We start from the raw sequence: 17,599 nt of genomic DNA, 5'->3' as shown, positions 1-17,599 counted from the left end.
GCTCTGAGGGAAAACCAAGATCCAGTATGCAGTGCTTGCTTTTTGCCAGGGGAGGGCATTGGGAGTGCTGCTGTTGGGGGGCGGGGTGGGGGGGACACGCGGAGGACCTGGGGGAGCTAGCTGCGCAGATTTTTGCTTTCAGCCTGGTGGGGGCCCCTCTGTTTAGAGAGTCGCGCTGCCCAGGTCTCCAGTATGGTTCGAACTCCCTATGGAACATTGATCAGGGGAGCTAAAAGGGATGGAACTATCGGCCTGGGACGGTAGAAGAACAGACCTATAGTCTCTGCTGATTTTTAGCCCGTCCTGGAAGTCATTCCGTAAATGCCGCTGTCAAAGATGTCTCTCATGTTGTCCTGACGTTGGTGTCAAACAGATGGGAAGTCAGGGCAGCTCTGGCAGCACTTTAGACTGATGAGTATAGTTGTGATGGTGTAACCTCTCTCTCCTTAGGAGGAAACTCCTCCCGCGAGAGACTCATCTTCCGTATATTCTCGAAGAGCATGGGAAGATAGGTGTAAGCCCTAATAAACCCAGACCTTCCCACTGTGAACGATGGCCAAACCCACCCTGAGAGGTAATGGCGCTAACTCTGAGGCCTTCCGGCAGCGCTTCAGGAGGCTTCATTACCAGGAGGTATCTGGACCCCGAGAAGCTTTCAGTCACCTCTGGGAACTTTGCTGTCGGTGGCTGAGGCCCGAAGTGCACACCAAGGAGCAGATTGTAGAAATGCTGGTGCTAGAACAGTTCCTGACCATCTTACCTGGGAAGATCCAGAATTGGGTGCAGGAGCAGCGTCCAGAAAATGGAGAGGAGGCAGTGGCTCTGGTGGAAGATTTAGAGAGAGTACCTGGAAGACCTGGACATTCGGTGAGAAGGCTGGGGGAGTCCATAAGTGCTTAGTGGGGATAGAGGATAAAGGACAAATTCAGGTATAGAGAGGATTAAAGAGGGGCACAGTTTCCCTTGGTGATGCTCATACTTCTGGTCCTGAGACAGGTAACTTTTTCAGATACAGCTTATCTGGAGATGCTACCTGGGTGTGTCTTTGCTCCGCTATTAAGAGTTTAGCTTTTTTTTTCTTTTAACTTTGAAAGTAGGGGAGAAAGGCAATTATGTCTTAATCTCTGGGTTGCATTTCGGCTGTTCTAAAGACCCTTGCTTGCTATAATTCCTCCCCCTCACCCCCAGCTATGACAGAAGGGTATGATCTTTTTTGGGGTATTAATCTCTTCTGGGAATGCCCCTCATTATGACTTTGCAGTGACAATTAATGGGGGTTGTTTCTAGGTCAAAGTCTCTGTGAAGGGGCAGGAAGTTCGCTTGGAGAAGATGGCACCCCTGAAATCATCACGAGAGTTATTAAGTATTCAGCAGGAGTCAGTGGAGCCCCAGCCCAGGGGAGTACACAAGAAAGAGAGGGCAAGAAGCCCAGACCTGGGACCACAGGAGCAGATGAACCCAAAGGAGAAGCTCAGACCTTTTCAAAGGAGCGGTGAGGAGTAGATTCATATGGGAGGACAGGATACCATTCAAAGTTGGGAAATAGGGTTGGGAATAGTGAGTGGGGAAAGGATTATCAGAAGTGAGTGGAACTTATAGAATATGAGATCTCTTGGATTCCTCCTGGAGGCATGTAGTTAAGCCCCTTACTGTAGTGTTCTATTTCTTTTAATAAGTGCCAAAGGTTTTCTTGCTTGTATTTTCAGAATTTAGAACTATTTTATGTCCTCCTATAATGACAATAGAAAGGTATTTTCTAGATGCAGACACTTTTTTTTTCTGGTGGGGAGAAGCACATCTAATGGTACTCAGGGCTTGCTTCTGGCTCTGTCCTCAGGGATCACTCCTGGTGAACTTGGGGGACCATGTGAGCTGCTGGGAATCATACTTGGGTTAGGTGCAAGGCAAGTGCTTTACCCACTGTTACTATCTCTCCTGTCCCTCTTTTCTGTTCTTAAAGGCACATCTTCCTTTTAGTTATTTTCTTTCTCCAAATTAAACTTCTCTTTTTTTTCCTTTTTGGACTACACCTGTTAGTACTCAGGAGCTACTCCTGGTGGTGCTCAGGGTCAAGGGATTGAATCCTGGGCTGCAGCATGCAAAGTAAATGCTCCCTGTCTCTAAATTTTAATATCAAGCTCTTCCCTGAAAGCTACTTTCTTCAGATCTACTCATTTTCCAAGTCTCCATTGGAAACTTAAAGTTCTCCAAATAATTGTTTTAATTCTGGAGTACTAATTATATATATTCTTCCAGTGAGTTAATAGGTTGAGACAGTAAGAATATTGCTTCAGAATTTCACTGTATCTTCTTTCAGTATAACTCAGTTAATGAATACTGTTCTTCTGGTTACTCCCAGAACTTGTAGCTTTTCCCATTCTCATTGTGTTTGTGCATGGTGCTTAAATTCTTGGCACAAATTGTAGAACTTGTTTTTCTTGTTTGCATTATATATATATATATATATATATACACACATATATATGTATTTTTTTTTGGTGATGAGTACTTTTAAGATCTACTCTCTTAGCAACTTTCAGATATGCAACCATTTTAACTGTGGTCACTTTGCTGGACATTATATCCCCATGACTTTTTTTTTCTTTTTTTGTAGGAGTACTGCTATTTATTCAGCCACTGATTAGCTGATTGAATTGTGCATGAACTCCACCTTACTTTTTTTTCTTTTTCCATTTTTTATAATTTTATTTATTGAATCACCGTGAGAGCAGTTACAAAGCTTTTGGGTCTAAGTCTCAGTCATACAATGAAACACCCATACCTTCACCAGTGCCCATTCTCCACCACCAAAAATCCCAGTATACCCCTATCCCACACCCTCCCCCTGCCTGTGGGGCAGATGATCTCCACATTACTCTCTCTCTACTTTGATCACATTCACTACTTCAACACCAGACCCACCATTATTTGAGATTTTACCCCAACACTCAGATCTGCTGAAAAGGCAATAGACAATTTGTGTTCTATTGCTGGTTATGACTAACATATGATGTCGTGTGGCTGCAGTAGGGCCATGTGGTTTTGAAATTCTGAAATTTTAACACTTAAATCTGGAGGGATTTCTGCCAAAAGCCACTGGGTTTAGAGATCTGCTCCTGAGTCTCTGGGATCATGGCCGTTGAGCAGCTTGATGAGGAGCCAAAGAGGCCATTCATGGGCGATGACTTGGGGTCTCACTGGGGTGGGGAAGACAGGCCCGGCTCCACCTCCCCCCCATCCCGTGAGACCCAACAAGTTTCGTTACCGCGGGCCCAAGCCTGACTGTCCAGTGGCCTCTGGAGGATGACAGCCACCAAGTCGCCAAGAGGGAGCAGGCGGAGGGACAGCACCCATTCCCCCCTGGGGTGGCCTGGTGACAGTAACCTACTGCGGGGTCCGGACACATTTCTGACAAAAGCCGCTGGGTTTCAAGATTTGTTTCTGAGTCTCTGGGATCAAGGCCGCTGAGCAGCTTGATGAGGAGCCAGAGAGGCCGTTTGTGGGCGATGACTTGGGGTCTCGTTAGGGTGGGGAGGACAGGCCCAGCTCCACCTCCCCCCCCCATCCCGTGAGACCCAACAAGTTTTGTCACTGCGGGCCCAAGCCTGAGTGTCCAATGGCCTCTAGAGGATGACAGCCACCAAGTCGCCAAGAGGGAGCAGGCGGAGGGACAATACCCTTTCCTCCCTGGGGTGGCCCGGCAACAGTAACGTACTGCGGAGTCCGGATGCATTTCTGCCAAACGCCACTGGGTTTTGAGATTTGTTTCTGAGTCTCTGGGATCATGGCTGTTAAGCAGCTTGATCAGGAGCCAGAGAGGCCATTCGTGGGCGATGACTTGGGGTCTCGTTGGGGTGGAGAGGACTAGCCCGGCTCCACCCTCATCCCGTGAGGCCCTGTGTGTCTCATCACTGGGGGCCCAAATGTGACTATCCAGTGGCCTTAGACGGATGGCGGCCACTGGGCCACCAGGGGGAATAGGCCAAGGCACGAAACCTATTCCCACCTGGGTTGGCCCAGCACCGGTAGCCTACTGCAGAGACCAGACGCATTTTTACCTAAAGCCACTGGGTTCTGAGATTCATTTCTGAGTCTCTGGGATCATGTCCATTAAGCAGTTCAATCAGGAACCAAAGAGGCCTTGCCTCCAATTATATAGCTGAGCCGGAGGTGGTTTGTGGGTGTGTTTCCCACATACCTAAGTTTTGGCCGTTTACTTTCTTGGTAAACTTTGCCCCAAGTTTTTGGGGTCTGGCCAAAGGCAGAGCAGCAATTTTGGGGTATCTGGAAGTCTGAAGGCGCCATGAGGCTGCTGATGCACTCGCCTCACAGGTACAGATTGACCTGCTGGCGGCACCATACCCCCAATGACCTATTTTTTTAATCGAAAGTACCTTTTGCAGTGAATTTGGTAATTTGGTATTTATTTCGACACTCAGATACGGTCTCTTAACCCCACAGACAGACCTGCAGTGTTTGAATATTTATGTACTTTTCACCTTGCAGAAAACTCTGTAATAAGAAAAAGTGCTTATTCTCAAAGGATTTATGACTGAGGACATAATAAAAAACTACAAACTGAACTGAATTGAAAAATATCAAACAACTACTTGATAATGCAGTGGGTGGCACAGTAGAGAATTTGGCAGAATGGGAGATGAGTGAGGCTGTTGGGAAGGTTTCATGAGGGGCACTGAGAAACTTTTTGAAGAATGGGTTAAATTTGGATAAAGGAAGAGCTAAAGGCACAGTGCAGTGAATAACTGTACACTGTGTTTTAAAAGAAGAACCCACATTGTATGGACAGTGCCTGATGGGCACTTAAGGCTCAGTGTGAGATGAGTAGGCCAAAGTGGAGTGCTAGCAGCATTGGTGACTATGCCCTTCCCAGTGTGAGAAAAAAATGTGTCAAGTGTAGAAAAAGAAGTTGTTGTTTTTTTTTGCCACACTTGGTGGTGTTGTGTCCTAGGTGAGCTTAGGGATCATTCCTAGTGGTACTGGGAGACCATATGGGGTGCCAGGGACTGAACTTGGGTTGACTGCATGCAAGGCAGACACCCTACCCTGTGTACTCTTGCTCTGGCCCTCAACTTAAATGTAGAAATGAAGGTAAAGGGAAACCTTTAAAATTGTTGACTGAAGTGAAAAGGATGTAAATGAGTTGAAGATAATCTCTGCTCTCCTCTCCTTGAAATCCCTCTGAGTTTAATTCTTTAGGTATAAGTGGAGGATGTAGGACACAGGAGGTAGGTGACTTCCCAGCAGTGCCACAACTTATCTACAAGTGTTCAGGTGGCCTCAGAGCAACTAGAAACAGATATATGCACTTTACACATAACAAAACTTTTTCCTCATTACCTTGCTCTGGAAAATAACTTTTTTTTTTTTTAGGTTTTATTTTCCCCCACTTTCTTCAACCCAATGAGCTTCCTAAATACATTTTCTTACTTTCTTTATAAACCTTATGGATAAAAAGGGCAGGTATGAACTCAGAGATGTTTTAATGACCAGTCCAAACTATGATATATTTTGTTTACTTTCCTACAAGCAGGATTTCCATTTCCTAAATCCGGTGTGGTCTCCAGGTTGGAGCAAGGACAGCCATGGATCCAAGATAAGAAGGAACTGCAAACCAAAGGAGATAAACAAAAGCATGCTGATCTGTTATCATCCAGGAAAGAGAGAAGAAACTGGGTAGAACAGGATCACCGGGCCTTTGAGGATGAGAAGGTGGCAGGTGTACACTGGGGCTATGAAGAAACTAGAACTCTACTCGCAATTCTCAGTCAGACTGAATTTTATGAGGCTCTCCGAAACTGTCATCGAAACAGTCAAGTGTATGGGGCTGTGGCTGAGCGGCTGCGGAAATATGGCTTTCTCCGGACCCTGGAACAGTGCCGGACAAAGTTCAAAGGTCTCCAAAAGAGCTATCGAAAAGTTAAGAGTGGACACCCACCTGAGACATGCCCTTTCTTTGAAGACATGGAAGCCCTGATGAGTGCTCAGGTCATTGCTTTGCCCAGCAATGGCCTTGAGGAGGCAGTGTCTCACTCTGGCCTGGTGGGCAGTGACACTGAGACTGAAGAGCCAGGGCAAGGGGACTGGCAGCATGAGAGAGCAGAGGAGACCACTGCTGAGGAGTCTGACAGTGAAATGGGCCAGGAGGTTATGCCTCAGGATCCCAACAACTCGACTGCCTCTGTCGTTTTCCAAAGCCCAAGTGGTAAGATTTTCTTGTTGGGATTTTGGGATTATATTTGAGGCAGAATTGGATTGGACATGGAGTCAGAAAGCTAGCTTAACATCAGCTTTCGGTAACTGGTGACTCAGACATAGGTATCTATCGATTATGTGTGGCAACTATCAATTATGTGTACCAGTTATGTATATTTTATTCCATATTTAAAAAAATCAGATTAGCAAGTAAAAGAATAAGTTTAGGTATTTATAATACACTTAGATAATAAAAGTTCTATGAAGGATTCTCATGCTTCTATTTCTTTATTAATATATTTTTCCCAATTTCCCCAAAAAATCAGGGCTGGAGCGATAGCACAGCGGGTAGGGCGTTCGCCTTACAAGCGGCCAACATGGCCGACCCGAGTTCAATTCCTCCGCCCCTCTCGGAGAGCCCGGCAAGCTACCGAGAGTATTTGATATGCCAGACACAGTAACAACAAAGTCTCCAATGGAGACGTTACTGGGCCCGCTCGAGCCTTTACCTTTACCTTTACCCCAAAAAATCATAAATTCATTGAGAAAAAAATTGGGAGAACCAATTATATGATCATGGTGCTTTATTTTCTTACTCTCCCCAGTCTCAAAGTCATGTTATATGTATTCCTTTTTTCTTAGAATATATAGGGAAAGATCGTAAAGATTGCAGAAGTTGGAAGACATTTTGTCTCCTCTGAGATTTGTAAAGCAAGTTAACATTTTAACAGAACCAAGAAGTCCTGCAGCAAGAAACCTTGTTTAACCCCTATGCTGAAATATTATTTCCTTTTTTTAAAAGTATCTTATTACTGTTGATAGAATCTGTATAACTATGTTATGAAAAGAACACCAAAGCATGAGTCAGGAGACTACCACAGAATGACTTTGGATACCTCTCTAGCCATGTCCAAGTTTTTTCCTTTAACTGTAAAATGGGACTTGGTATCAGAACAACATCCCTGTAACATTGCATTTCCACTGCCAACCGTGTTTGTTTTCTTCCTTTTAAAATTATCTGTGTGAGGTTACTTTAGCTTTGTTCTGATCTTTTAGTTTTCCTTTTCCTTTCTCTTTTTCATTCATTATTCTCTACCTTTTTTTCCCCTAAGAAAACAGTCACAAATGTGGATCATGCAAGCAACTGCTTCCCCCCACATCATTTTCCAGTGCTGATTCTGTCTTCCAATTTTTTTTCTTATTCTCCTTTTTTTGCATTGAGAGAATAATGGAAGGATTATAATCTTCACCTGGCTCTCAAGTGGGAAGAGACTAATGCCTTTTCCTCTTTCTTGAGTACTTTAAGGATACAGACTGTAATCATCCTGACAAAGTACTGCACAAGCCAGGGAGAAGGGAATCCTACAGCATTTGCATGGGTTCAGGCGTGGAGATGCTGTTTGCTGTTTCCTTCCATTTTGACTTCTGCTAGTCCTATACAATTTAAGGATGAGGTGCATGATTATTAAGACATTTGTTATTGCTGGCTTACGAAGAAAGGTCATTATAGGGATGAGACGACAATGAGACTCTGTAAGAGTCTGTTCTTGAGATTTTTCCCATTCTCAGGTAAACAGAAGAAACAGGGCTGATGGGAAAATAATTTTTAGAGAAGTATGATAATCAGTTATTTTTTAGTTAGGATCAGTGTTGGAGAGTTCCCAGACCCAGTTTCCAGTGAGAGCTGTGTATGGAGACTCCCCATACTAACAAGCAAATTTTTACAAGTTTTTTCGGGGGACACACCCATCAGTGGTCAGGGCTTACAACTAGGTTGGCTGTGTGCAAAGCAAGTACCTTACCTGCTGTACTACCTCTATGGCCCCACTGACAAGCAGATTTTGACACCATCAGGATATCTGATAATTCAGCTCAATTCTGATATTAACCTGAAGCTAGCATCAGAGTCTACATTTTAAGGACTTGGTCTTCCAAGACCATCCTCCTTTTCAAATACTAGTTACAAGCTCCAGACAGTTCCTTGTGGTGCTAAATGGCAGATCAAACTGATCAGAAGTGCCACAATTTCCTCCTGACTTTAAGTGTCAGTTATGAGCCCATAAGATTCTCTGTGCTTCTGATGACTCGTTATACATCGGAGGTTCCCAATATACCCTTCTAAGTTTAATTATTTTGCTATAACAGCACACAGAACTCCAGAAACCTGTTTTTCACTGGTGGTCTTCAACCACTAGTTTACAGACTGGTATGAGTTCACAGGTGCAGAAAGGTTGAAAACACTGGTCTGCCACCTTGGATACAGATACCTGTTCATGACCAGTATGTAGGACCGGTGCTATTCTGTAGGTGTAAAATGGTTGAAGAATGCTGCACTAGATTGCTGACTTATTACAAAAAAAATTTTAAGGATATGGAAGAGAGGCAAAGGGCAAGATCTTAGGGAAAAGAGGGAGCTTCTATGCCTTCCATCTAGGTACATTATTCCCTTTAAGTCTCCATGTGTTCATTCCAGAAACACCCTAAGCCTCCTTTGGGGTGTTCACAGAGATTTCACTTATTAATATAAGAAAAGACACCTTGGCTGGTGATATAGTATGGAGGTTAACACTGATCCTATCATTCACTACTATTGGTAACTAATACTTGACTCTGGCTTAATTAACAGATTGCAGCGCTGCAGTCAAGGTGTTTTAAGGCTCTTGTCTTGAATGCAGCTGACCCTGATTTCAATTTCCTGGTACTACATAAAATCACCAGATCAGTGCCAGGAGTGATGTCTGAGTATAGAGCCAGGACGAAGCCAGATATGGTGCCCATAACAAAACAATTTATCACTAACACTTAAGGAAATTCCAAATATATGTATTTCTCTAAGTGACACCACCACAGTTAGAATTTCAGAAAAGCTAGCAGGCTGGAGCGATAGCACAGCAGAGGGCGTTTGCCTTGCATGCAGCCAACTTGGCCGACCTGAGTTCAATTTCTCTGCCCCTCTCAGAGAGCCCGGCAAGCTAAGCTACTGAGCGTATCTCGCCCACACAGCAAAGTGATGTATTCGAAATGCCAAACATGGTAACAACAAGTCTCACAATGGAGACATTACTTGGCCCACTCAAGCAGATTTATGAACAACGGGAGGACAGTGCTACAGTGCTAGCAGGATGGAGAAAGGAATTCTTTATACTTATTCCAGAATACATAATAATTTCTTTAGTAATCAGATAGCACGGCCTCTTTTTTTGGAGGGAGGGTGGTTGGGCCACACCTGGCTTTCCTCAAAGATCACTCTTGTTTGGGCTTGGGAATGTCGGGGATTGGAATCTGGGTCAGCTGCATACAAGGCAAGTGCCTAATCTGCTGTACTATATCTCTGGCCCTTTAATATTGTTAAACAAAATGTAAGAGTAAAGGTCTCTGTAAAACTGGTACAGAATATAGATAAAACATTCTATAATTGGTGTAAAGTAAGTAAAGTAAAGGCCCTCCCGTTGATCATCGATTTGCTCGAGCGGGTCCAGTAACGTCTCTATTGGAGACTTTGTTGTTACTGTGTTTGGCATATCGAATACGTCACAGGGAGCTTGCCAGGCTCTGCTGTGCGGGTGAGGTACTCTCGGTAGCTTGCTGGACTCTCCGAGAGGGGCGGAGGAATCGAACTCGGGTCGGCCATATTGGCTGCGTGCAAGGCAAATGCCCTACCCCTGTGCTATCGTGGTAGATTTTGGAAAGATGAAGTACTTTTGGTTTTTTCCAGGAACCCAAATTTATCATGGTGATTTATCATGGTGTAGCTGATAGGTCTGAGGAGTTGCAGGTCTAAAACTCTGGATTAAGTGGTGCTGAAATATTTCTTCTGGTGGCAGGTATACACTGGGGCTATGAAGAGACCAAGACTTACCTTGCAATTCTTAGTGAAACTCAGTTTTATGAAGCCCTCCAGAACTGTCACCGCAACAGCCAATTGTATGGAGCAGTGGCTGAGCGATTATGGGAATATGGCTTCTTTAGGACACCAGAGCAGTGTCGGACAAAATTTAAAAGTCTACAGACTAGCTATCGGAAAGTCAAGAACGGCCAAACACTAGAAACCTGTCCCTTCTATGAAGAGATGGATGCTTTGGTAAGTTCCAGGATTGTTGTCCCGCCCACTGATGGCCAAGAAGAGAAAGCTTCTTGCCTCACCCAGGCCAGTGACACTGATGTTGAGAAGCAAGCTGAGGATGCAGAAGAGATCGAAGAAGATTCTGACGACGATGAGGAGGAGGAGGATACTGAGCTACCACCCCCAGAGGCTGTTAGGAATCGTGCTCCAGTCTTATTCCAGAGCCCCAGTGGTAAGATCCTTTTTATGTCTTAAAAAACAAAGGAGAGGCAGTGGAATTTAGGAGAAAATCTTAAGTTTGAAAACAAGGACCTCCTATGCCTGGCTCTCATAGATTCTTCTTGGAATTGTCTTATCTCTTCCCTCTTAAATATCTACCAAAATTGCTCTTGGGGAGATAAATTATTCATGTGACTTGCCTCTTCATAGTTGCAAACTTTGTAAATCTGCTATCATCATGTGAAAGCTCAGGATCTGAGGCAATTTACTGAGGTGGAAATCTGGAAGCTACCTTTTTTTTGGGGGGTGGGGGTGGGAAAGCGGCACCCAGTGGTGCTTAGGGCTTACTCTTGGCTCTGCCTTCTGGGAATCCACCTGGTGGTGCTGGGGATTCCATATGTGAAGCCAGGAATGGAAACCTAGTTGGCTGCATGCAATGCAAGTGCCCTACCACTGTACTATTTCTCCATTCTGCAAGCTAACATTTCTTTTTATTTATTTATTTATTTTTAATTTTCATTAGTGAGATACCATGAGGTACAGTTGTAGACTTACAAATTTTTGTGCTTGGGTTTCAATTAATACAATGATCAGATAAGCTAACATTTCTCAAGTTGCATGATATATACCCATAGCAGGATGTAGTTGATTTCAAAAGTTCATTCACTCTCAAGTTTTTCCTTCTAGTTTCAGATTGTATACTGTATACTAACCATATATCTGCTTTATTCACATATATGAAAATAAGAGAATATTTTCATCTTCTGACATACATTAGCGTATCTGAAGTTTTTAGAGAATTGACCCTTTGACTCGTAGCTGCTATATTGAAAAAAAAAATAAAACACAGCTTCACTATAGTTTTCCTTCTCATGGGAAGAGTTCTGATTTTAGATTCATACATGTATATGCATATGAACCTGGGCTTTATACAATTTATTACCTTAGAGTAAGTCACTTAACCATGTAAATTTGCTTATATAGTGAGATGTACTTACATTGTAGGCTGATGTGAATGAATTACTGGTGAAGAACCTAGCACAATGCCTACGAACATATTAAGTATTTAGTATATCAGTTTTCTTTCCAAAGGTTCTGCAAATCAGTGTTCCTCAAGGATATTCCATGGACTATAAATTCTATGGAGTATTACTTTGTTCTACTAGAAAATGTTGTTTTCTAGTGTTTTTGGGCAATGTAACATTTGATCTCTTTGAGACTCACAATATATACTTACATATTTAAAGTTCTAAGATTTCATTTAGTTGAATGAATCTCTATTTCTAGGGGCATTTTATAAGACTAACCACTGGATAGAAATCTGCCTTTGAGGAGGAGTATATAGATATATACTTATCATTCTTTTGTAATCAGATTTAGTTCAGGGAATCTAAAGTCTAGAGTTTAATCTGAAATATCTCAAATTCCGCAGATTCACAGAAAGTTAAGAAATTTCAGTCTGTTTTCATAGTATAGACCCAGAAGAACCTAACATTTGGTTCTTAGGAAAGTATTAAAAGCAGAGAGAGAGGAGAGATGGGCGGGGGGGCGGGGGGAAGAGAGAGAAAGAGAGAGAGAGAGAGAGAGAGAGAGAGAGAGAGAGAGAGAAAATGGGGGACTTTGGTGATGGGAAATGTAGACCGAAGGGATGGGTGTTGGAACATTATATAACAAACCCAATCAGGAACAACCTTGTAACTGTATCTCACTGTGATTCAAAAAAAAATTTTTTTTTAAAGATATATATATATAAGGAAAGCTTAGCTTTGACATTAAAAGTGTTTTGGAACATTTATAATTACTTTTCCATAGGCAAAGAGAATGTTTTAGAGGGATAGTTCCTAGTAAGGCTTATCTCAAATAGAATAATTTTTTATTCCTTGAAAAAACATTATGTACTTTTCTACCCTGCTTATGGGCAGTGAGGGGTTTGGGCCACACCATATAGTGCTCAAGAACTCTTCCTGGATGTGTTAAAGATACAATACCTGGCAGGCTCAGGTATCGTATTTGGTACCAGGGATCAAACCCAGGTCCATCGCATTGAGGGCGTGTATCTTACCTGCTGTCCTATCTCTGTCCCTCTCTAACCTCTGGTTTTTGTTCTCAGCATTTTTTGGGATATGAGGGGAAAGGAATTCTATAGGTGTTTTAGATATAAACTTTTCTCTGCCTGAGTATTCCTGAGGTAGGTCATTTGCCTTGCACTCGGCCAACCCGGGTTCGATTCCTCCGCCCCTCTCAGAGAGCCTGACAAGCTACGGAGAGTATTCTGCCCACACGGCAAAGTCTGGCAAGTTACCCATGACATATTCGATATGCCAAAAACAGTAACAACAAGTCTCACAATGGAGACGTTACTGATGCCTGCTTGAGCAAATCAATGAACAATGGGAGGACAGTGTTACAGTGCCACAGAGTTATCCTGTCTAATCCCTTCAATTACTAGCAAAGGACACAAACTAGAATGCTATGATAGATCTGAAATGAGGTTAGAATACCGCATTAGAAAGTGTCTTTTCACCCTCAAAGCATGGCGATAGTCTTTAAATTGTTAAGTTTTCCTCATACTGAAAGAGTTTTTTGAAGATCCTAGGTACCCAAGAAAAGAAAATATTAATCAGTTCCTATGTAGATAAGGAAGCATGTGATAGGTTATCAAATAGGTAAGTAAAATACTGTATTTTTTTTTCTTTTTTGGTGAAGCAGGTAGTTTTGTGGACACTAACTTGGAAAGATGTGATGGGGAGAAGCACATATATGAGAATTGGAGAAGTACTCAGGCTTCTCCAGAGTGGAATTAAGCAAGCAAAGAAACTGAGACAAACAAGCGAGGTACATGTTCAATCCCTTAGTTGATGTTTAGTTTCATCAACGTGGGCTTGATGAGTAAGCAAACATCAGAATTTTAATAGATCATAGTTTGGAATCTAGAGCTGTTTAATTTTTTTTTATCTTTAAGCATTTAATGTGATTGTTGTTTTAGCTGAAACATAGAAGAAGGGAAATAGACTTGTTTTGTTTTGTTTGGTGGGGGGCAGTTACACCTGGTGGTATTTGAGAATTATTTCCAGCTCTCTGCTCAAAGTTTCTCCTGATGGTACTCCAGGAGATCATGCAGTGCTGGCCCTTAAACCCTGCATGCAAAGCACGCACTCAGTCCATTGAGCTATCCCTCTAGTCTGGAAATGAATAATTTAAAAAATTCTATTCTCATATCAGGTTTTGAGGCTGGATTTGAAAATGAAGTGAATCTAAAACGGGATATTTCTGAAGAAGTACAGTTACATAGAACGTTACTTGCAAGGTCAGAAAGGAAAACTTCCCGGCATCTTAACCACGGTAGAAGAAGTGAGAGTGAATACAGATCAGGAAGAAAGTGGGAAAAAACTCCAGGGGAAAGAAGAGGAAAACCAACACTCCCAGAAAGGAATTTAGGTAAAGTTATTAGTCATCAAAAACCTTACTCAGGAGAAAGACCCTACAAGTATCTGAGACATGGCAAAAGCTTTGGTCCTAACTCTCACCTTATGAATCAGATATCCCATCAAGTGGAAAATCCATATAAATGTGCCGATTGTGGAAAAAGCTTCAGTCGGAGTGCTCGCCTCATTAGACACCGGAGAATCCATACTGGAGAAAAACCTTATAAGTGTCTTGATTGTGGGAAAAGTTTCCGTGACAGCTCAAATTTCATCACCCACAGGCGGATCCACACAGGAGAGAAACCATATCAGTGTGGTGAGTGTGGAAAACGTTTCAATCAAAGCTCAAGTCTTATAATTCACCAGAGAACCCACATAGGAGAAAAGCCCTATCAATGTGAAGAATGTGGAAAAAGCTTCAATAACAGTTCTCATTTCAGTGCACATCGGAGGATCCACACTGGAGAGAAACCCCATGTATGTACCGACTGTGGAAAGAGTTTCAGTAAGAGTTCTGATTTACGTGCCCATCATAGAACCCACACAGGCGAGAAACCTTATGGGTGTCATGATTGTGGCAAGTGCTTCAGTAAAAGCTCTGTTCTGAATAAGCACCGAGAAATTCATACACGAGAAAAGCTGCTTTCACAATCAGCAACCAAGTAAGCCCTTGAGGCTCTTTAAAGAAAAGAGCTTCAATAAATATATGTCTGGAAGTCTAAGAGATGTATCTCCTATGCTGTGTCTAACAAGCATTAGTAAAATCTTTAGGATGTACCCCACTGTTAGTTTCTGTTTCTTCTGGATCTAAACTTAAGTTTACAAGGCAGTCTTAAGAAGGAAAGGAAGACTTCAGTCCTTTTTTTGGGTCTACATCTGAATGGATAGTGCCTATGTTTTTCCCTTAACAGAGAAGACATTTTTGTCAATCCCATGAGCTTGCTATGTACTCTTTCCAATAATTCAGCCGTATACGGAATAGAAAAACCTATTACCTGAATTTTATTGAGTGGGCATATTTTTAATAATGTAAATGTACAACAGTGAATCTTCCTGTTCACTTCAGTCTTTGCTCAGAATAATATGTGTTGTTGCAAACATTTTGTGTGTGTGGGGGGGGGCTGATGGCTCATATCTGGCGGTGCTCAGGGCTTATTCCTGGCTCTTCACTCAGGGATCACTCCTGGCAGATTCAGGGGATCATATGGTATGCAGGGATTGAGCCTGGGTTTGCCGCATGCAAGGCAAGCACCTTATCCACTATAACATCACTCTGGCTCCCACTGCAAACTTTTAATTTACTGTAAAAGAGAGCTTAAATGTCTGTCTTGTTTCTAATCTGTGGACATCTCATCCAGAACCTAGGTATATACTATGAGAAAACCATGTAAACTAGGTTTAAACTAGGTTTATATGGTTTTGAGGTATGAACCTGAATTTCTTAGTTTCTTCCAAACCTGGAGATTGGGAGTATACAACTACACTTATAGCATCTAGTTTAATTTTCTTAGGTGTTTTTCTTTTTCTAAAAGGGGTGGGGTTGGGGGCTACTCCTGATTCTGTGCTTGGGGGAAACATATGGTGTCAGAAATTGAATCAGGCCATATGCAAAGCAAGCATCTTAACCTCTGTACTGGCTCTCCAGCCTCTTAAATTTTCTTTTCTTTTCTTTTTTTGACTGTCTTATCTCAGTTTTATCTGTCTTTTATGGGCCAGAAGCCCAGATAATAAGCCAGCTGAATACATTGACAGGGAAAGCACCTAGAGCTCTAAAAAAGAAGAAATCCATACACTCCAAAGTCAAGTATTATTCACCTTGTATAGTGTTATGCAGTAGGCACTTAATATTAACCTAAAGTGAGCAAATGCTACTGCCACATCCCAGTAAACTGGGGAAACATTACATTGTGCCAATAATTCTTTACCTTAATGGCAAAGAGGACAACATATATTCAGTTCAGTGAAATTGCCAATACCCATGTATACATTGCACATACTCAACTTTATACATCCATTTTATTTTACACACACACACACATATATATATATATATACATATATATTTCTTTTTAGATCACACCCGCGATGCTCAGGGGTTACTCCTGGCTCTGCACTCAGGAATTACTCCTGGTGGTGCTCAGGGGACCATATGGGATGCTGGGAATCGAACCTGGGTCGGCCGTGTGCAAGGCAAATGCCCTACCTGCTGTGCTACCACTCTAGCCCTTTTATAATTTTTATCTGTTTTGGCCACAGCAATGCTTAGAGGTATCTCCTGGGTCTGCACTCAAGAATCATTCCTGGTGGTGCTCAGGGGACCATATGGGATGCCAGGGATTGGACCCGGGTCAGCTGCATGCAACGCAAGTGCCCTACCCACTGTACTGTCTCTCTGTCCCTAAATACATCTATTTTAAAAGCATCTACTCAAATACATTCTGAACTTTATAATCAAGTATTATTGAATTAATTATAGCAATAATTGTTTCTAGTACTGTGATAAGCCCTGTATAGCACAAGTTAAACTGTCCTATCTCTATAAAACAGATGGCACAGATGTGGACAAATTAAAAATGCACATGTATAGTTGCAACAGTTTTAGAAAAATCTAGCAAACACGGTTGTAAGATGATAAATTGTTAAGGTATATTAGAATTTGCTAAAAGAAAAAACTTGGTGAAACAGGATGGGTTCAAAGGAGGGAAGGTTAAGAAATATTCAGTTTTAGAAAGTTCTTATCCCCTTAAGTGCATAAGAAATACGGAAAAGTAGATACGAAGTGTTTTTTTGAGATGAAACAAAGGGTAAAAAATAGACTATGTAATGAAAATTAAATAAATTTTAATCTTCCCCAGTGCTGGTTGGGGAAAACTGAGCAATTTAAGGAGTCTAGCTTATATGAGATACAAAAGCCAGAAACTAGTATCTTGTAAAAAAGATACTTTGAAGGGTAGGCCAGAGGAAAGGTAAATATGAGAAAACAACCAAGGCTAGGATTTGATATTTATATTTAATTAGAGTCCTGTGGCTAGAGTGAGATGTAGGAAAGTAGTGGGGAGAGAGAATATTCTATGATGTTGGATGAGAAGTTAATTAGGGTTCTAGTGCTAAAGAGTCCTAGTACAAAGAATCTCCTAACAGCAGAAATTGTGGAGAGTTGATATCTCAATTATTTTGCCTAAGCAGATAGGAACACCAATCTAAAACAATGCCTTAAGATGGTTTAGGAAGGATGCTATATTTTTCCATAATGAGAAATTATTGTTTTTATGTATAATTTTTCAGTTAAAGCATTGGTTGGGATACTAAACAGACATTATGTTTTATTCTTGCAATCAGTTCCATTTCTGTTTAGCTCAATAATGTTTATACCTTAATCTGCTTCTCAGGGATACTATATTAATAAAAAAATGTCTATAAAGTTGTATTTCTTCCTGTTTCTTTGGGGAGGGACAATTTACTGTATTCTTTTTTGAATCTTTGTATTCTAGCAGAGAAAAAATACTTGAATGAGGTGAGAAATTAAAATGAAAATCCTTTCTTGATATTTGCATCTTTACTAGAACAATCCATTAGAATGCATTACAATTTGGCACAGAGAGTGAGTCTTATTTATTTGATGGGGGGGTCCCACATGTGATTTCAGCCAAATGGGCTGGTGGTTCAATGCAAGGGCCTG

The 17,599-nt window shown here is 41.9% G+C and overlaps 1 protein-coding gene across 1 annotated transcript; it reads left to right on the top strand.

Annotated features, from left to right (window-relative positions):
* The first annotated feature begins 526 nt into the window (after positions 1-526).
* ZSCAN29 (zinc finger and SCAN domain containing 29) lies at positions 527-15,010 on the top strand. The gene is made up of 5 exons (XM_056133442.1): positions 527-867; positions 1,288-1,492; positions 5,552-6,223; positions 10,038-10,508; positions 13,718-15,010. Exons 1-5 carry the CDS (start codon positions 553-555, stop codon positions 14,584-14,586), a joined length of 2,532 nt encoding a protein of 843 aa, XP_055989417.1. The 5' UTR covers positions 527-552; the 3' UTR covers positions 14,587-15,010.
* Positions 15,011-17,599: the final 2,589 nt, after the last annotated feature.

Source organism: Sorex fumeus, unplaced genomic scaffold (assembly GCF_029834395.1).
Source record: "Sorex fumeus unplaced genomic scaffold, SorFum_2.1 ptg000098l, whole genome shotgun sequence".
NCBI classification, from domain to species: Eukaryota; Metazoa; Chordata; class Mammalia; order Eulipotyphla; family Soricidae; genus Sorex; species Sorex fumeus.
Note: the sequence above shows the minus strand (reverse complement) of the source record. Positions and strands in the feature narration are given on the sequence as shown.

Bases quoted from the DNA above. Each gene is read 5' to 3' on its own strand.
- ZSCAN29 (XM_056133442.1), top strand. From the start codon at position 553: ATGGCCAAACCCACCCTGAGAGGTAATGGCGCTAACTCTGAGGCCTTC. The intron at 868-1,287 runs GTGAGAAGGCTG...GGTTGTTTCTAG, and splicing joins CTGGAAGACCTGGACATTCG to GTCAAAGTCTCTGTGAAGGG. The intron at 10,509-13,717 runs GTAAGATCCTTT...TTCTCATATCAG, and splicing joins CTTATTCCAGAGCCCCAGTG to GTTTTGAGGCTGGATTTGAA.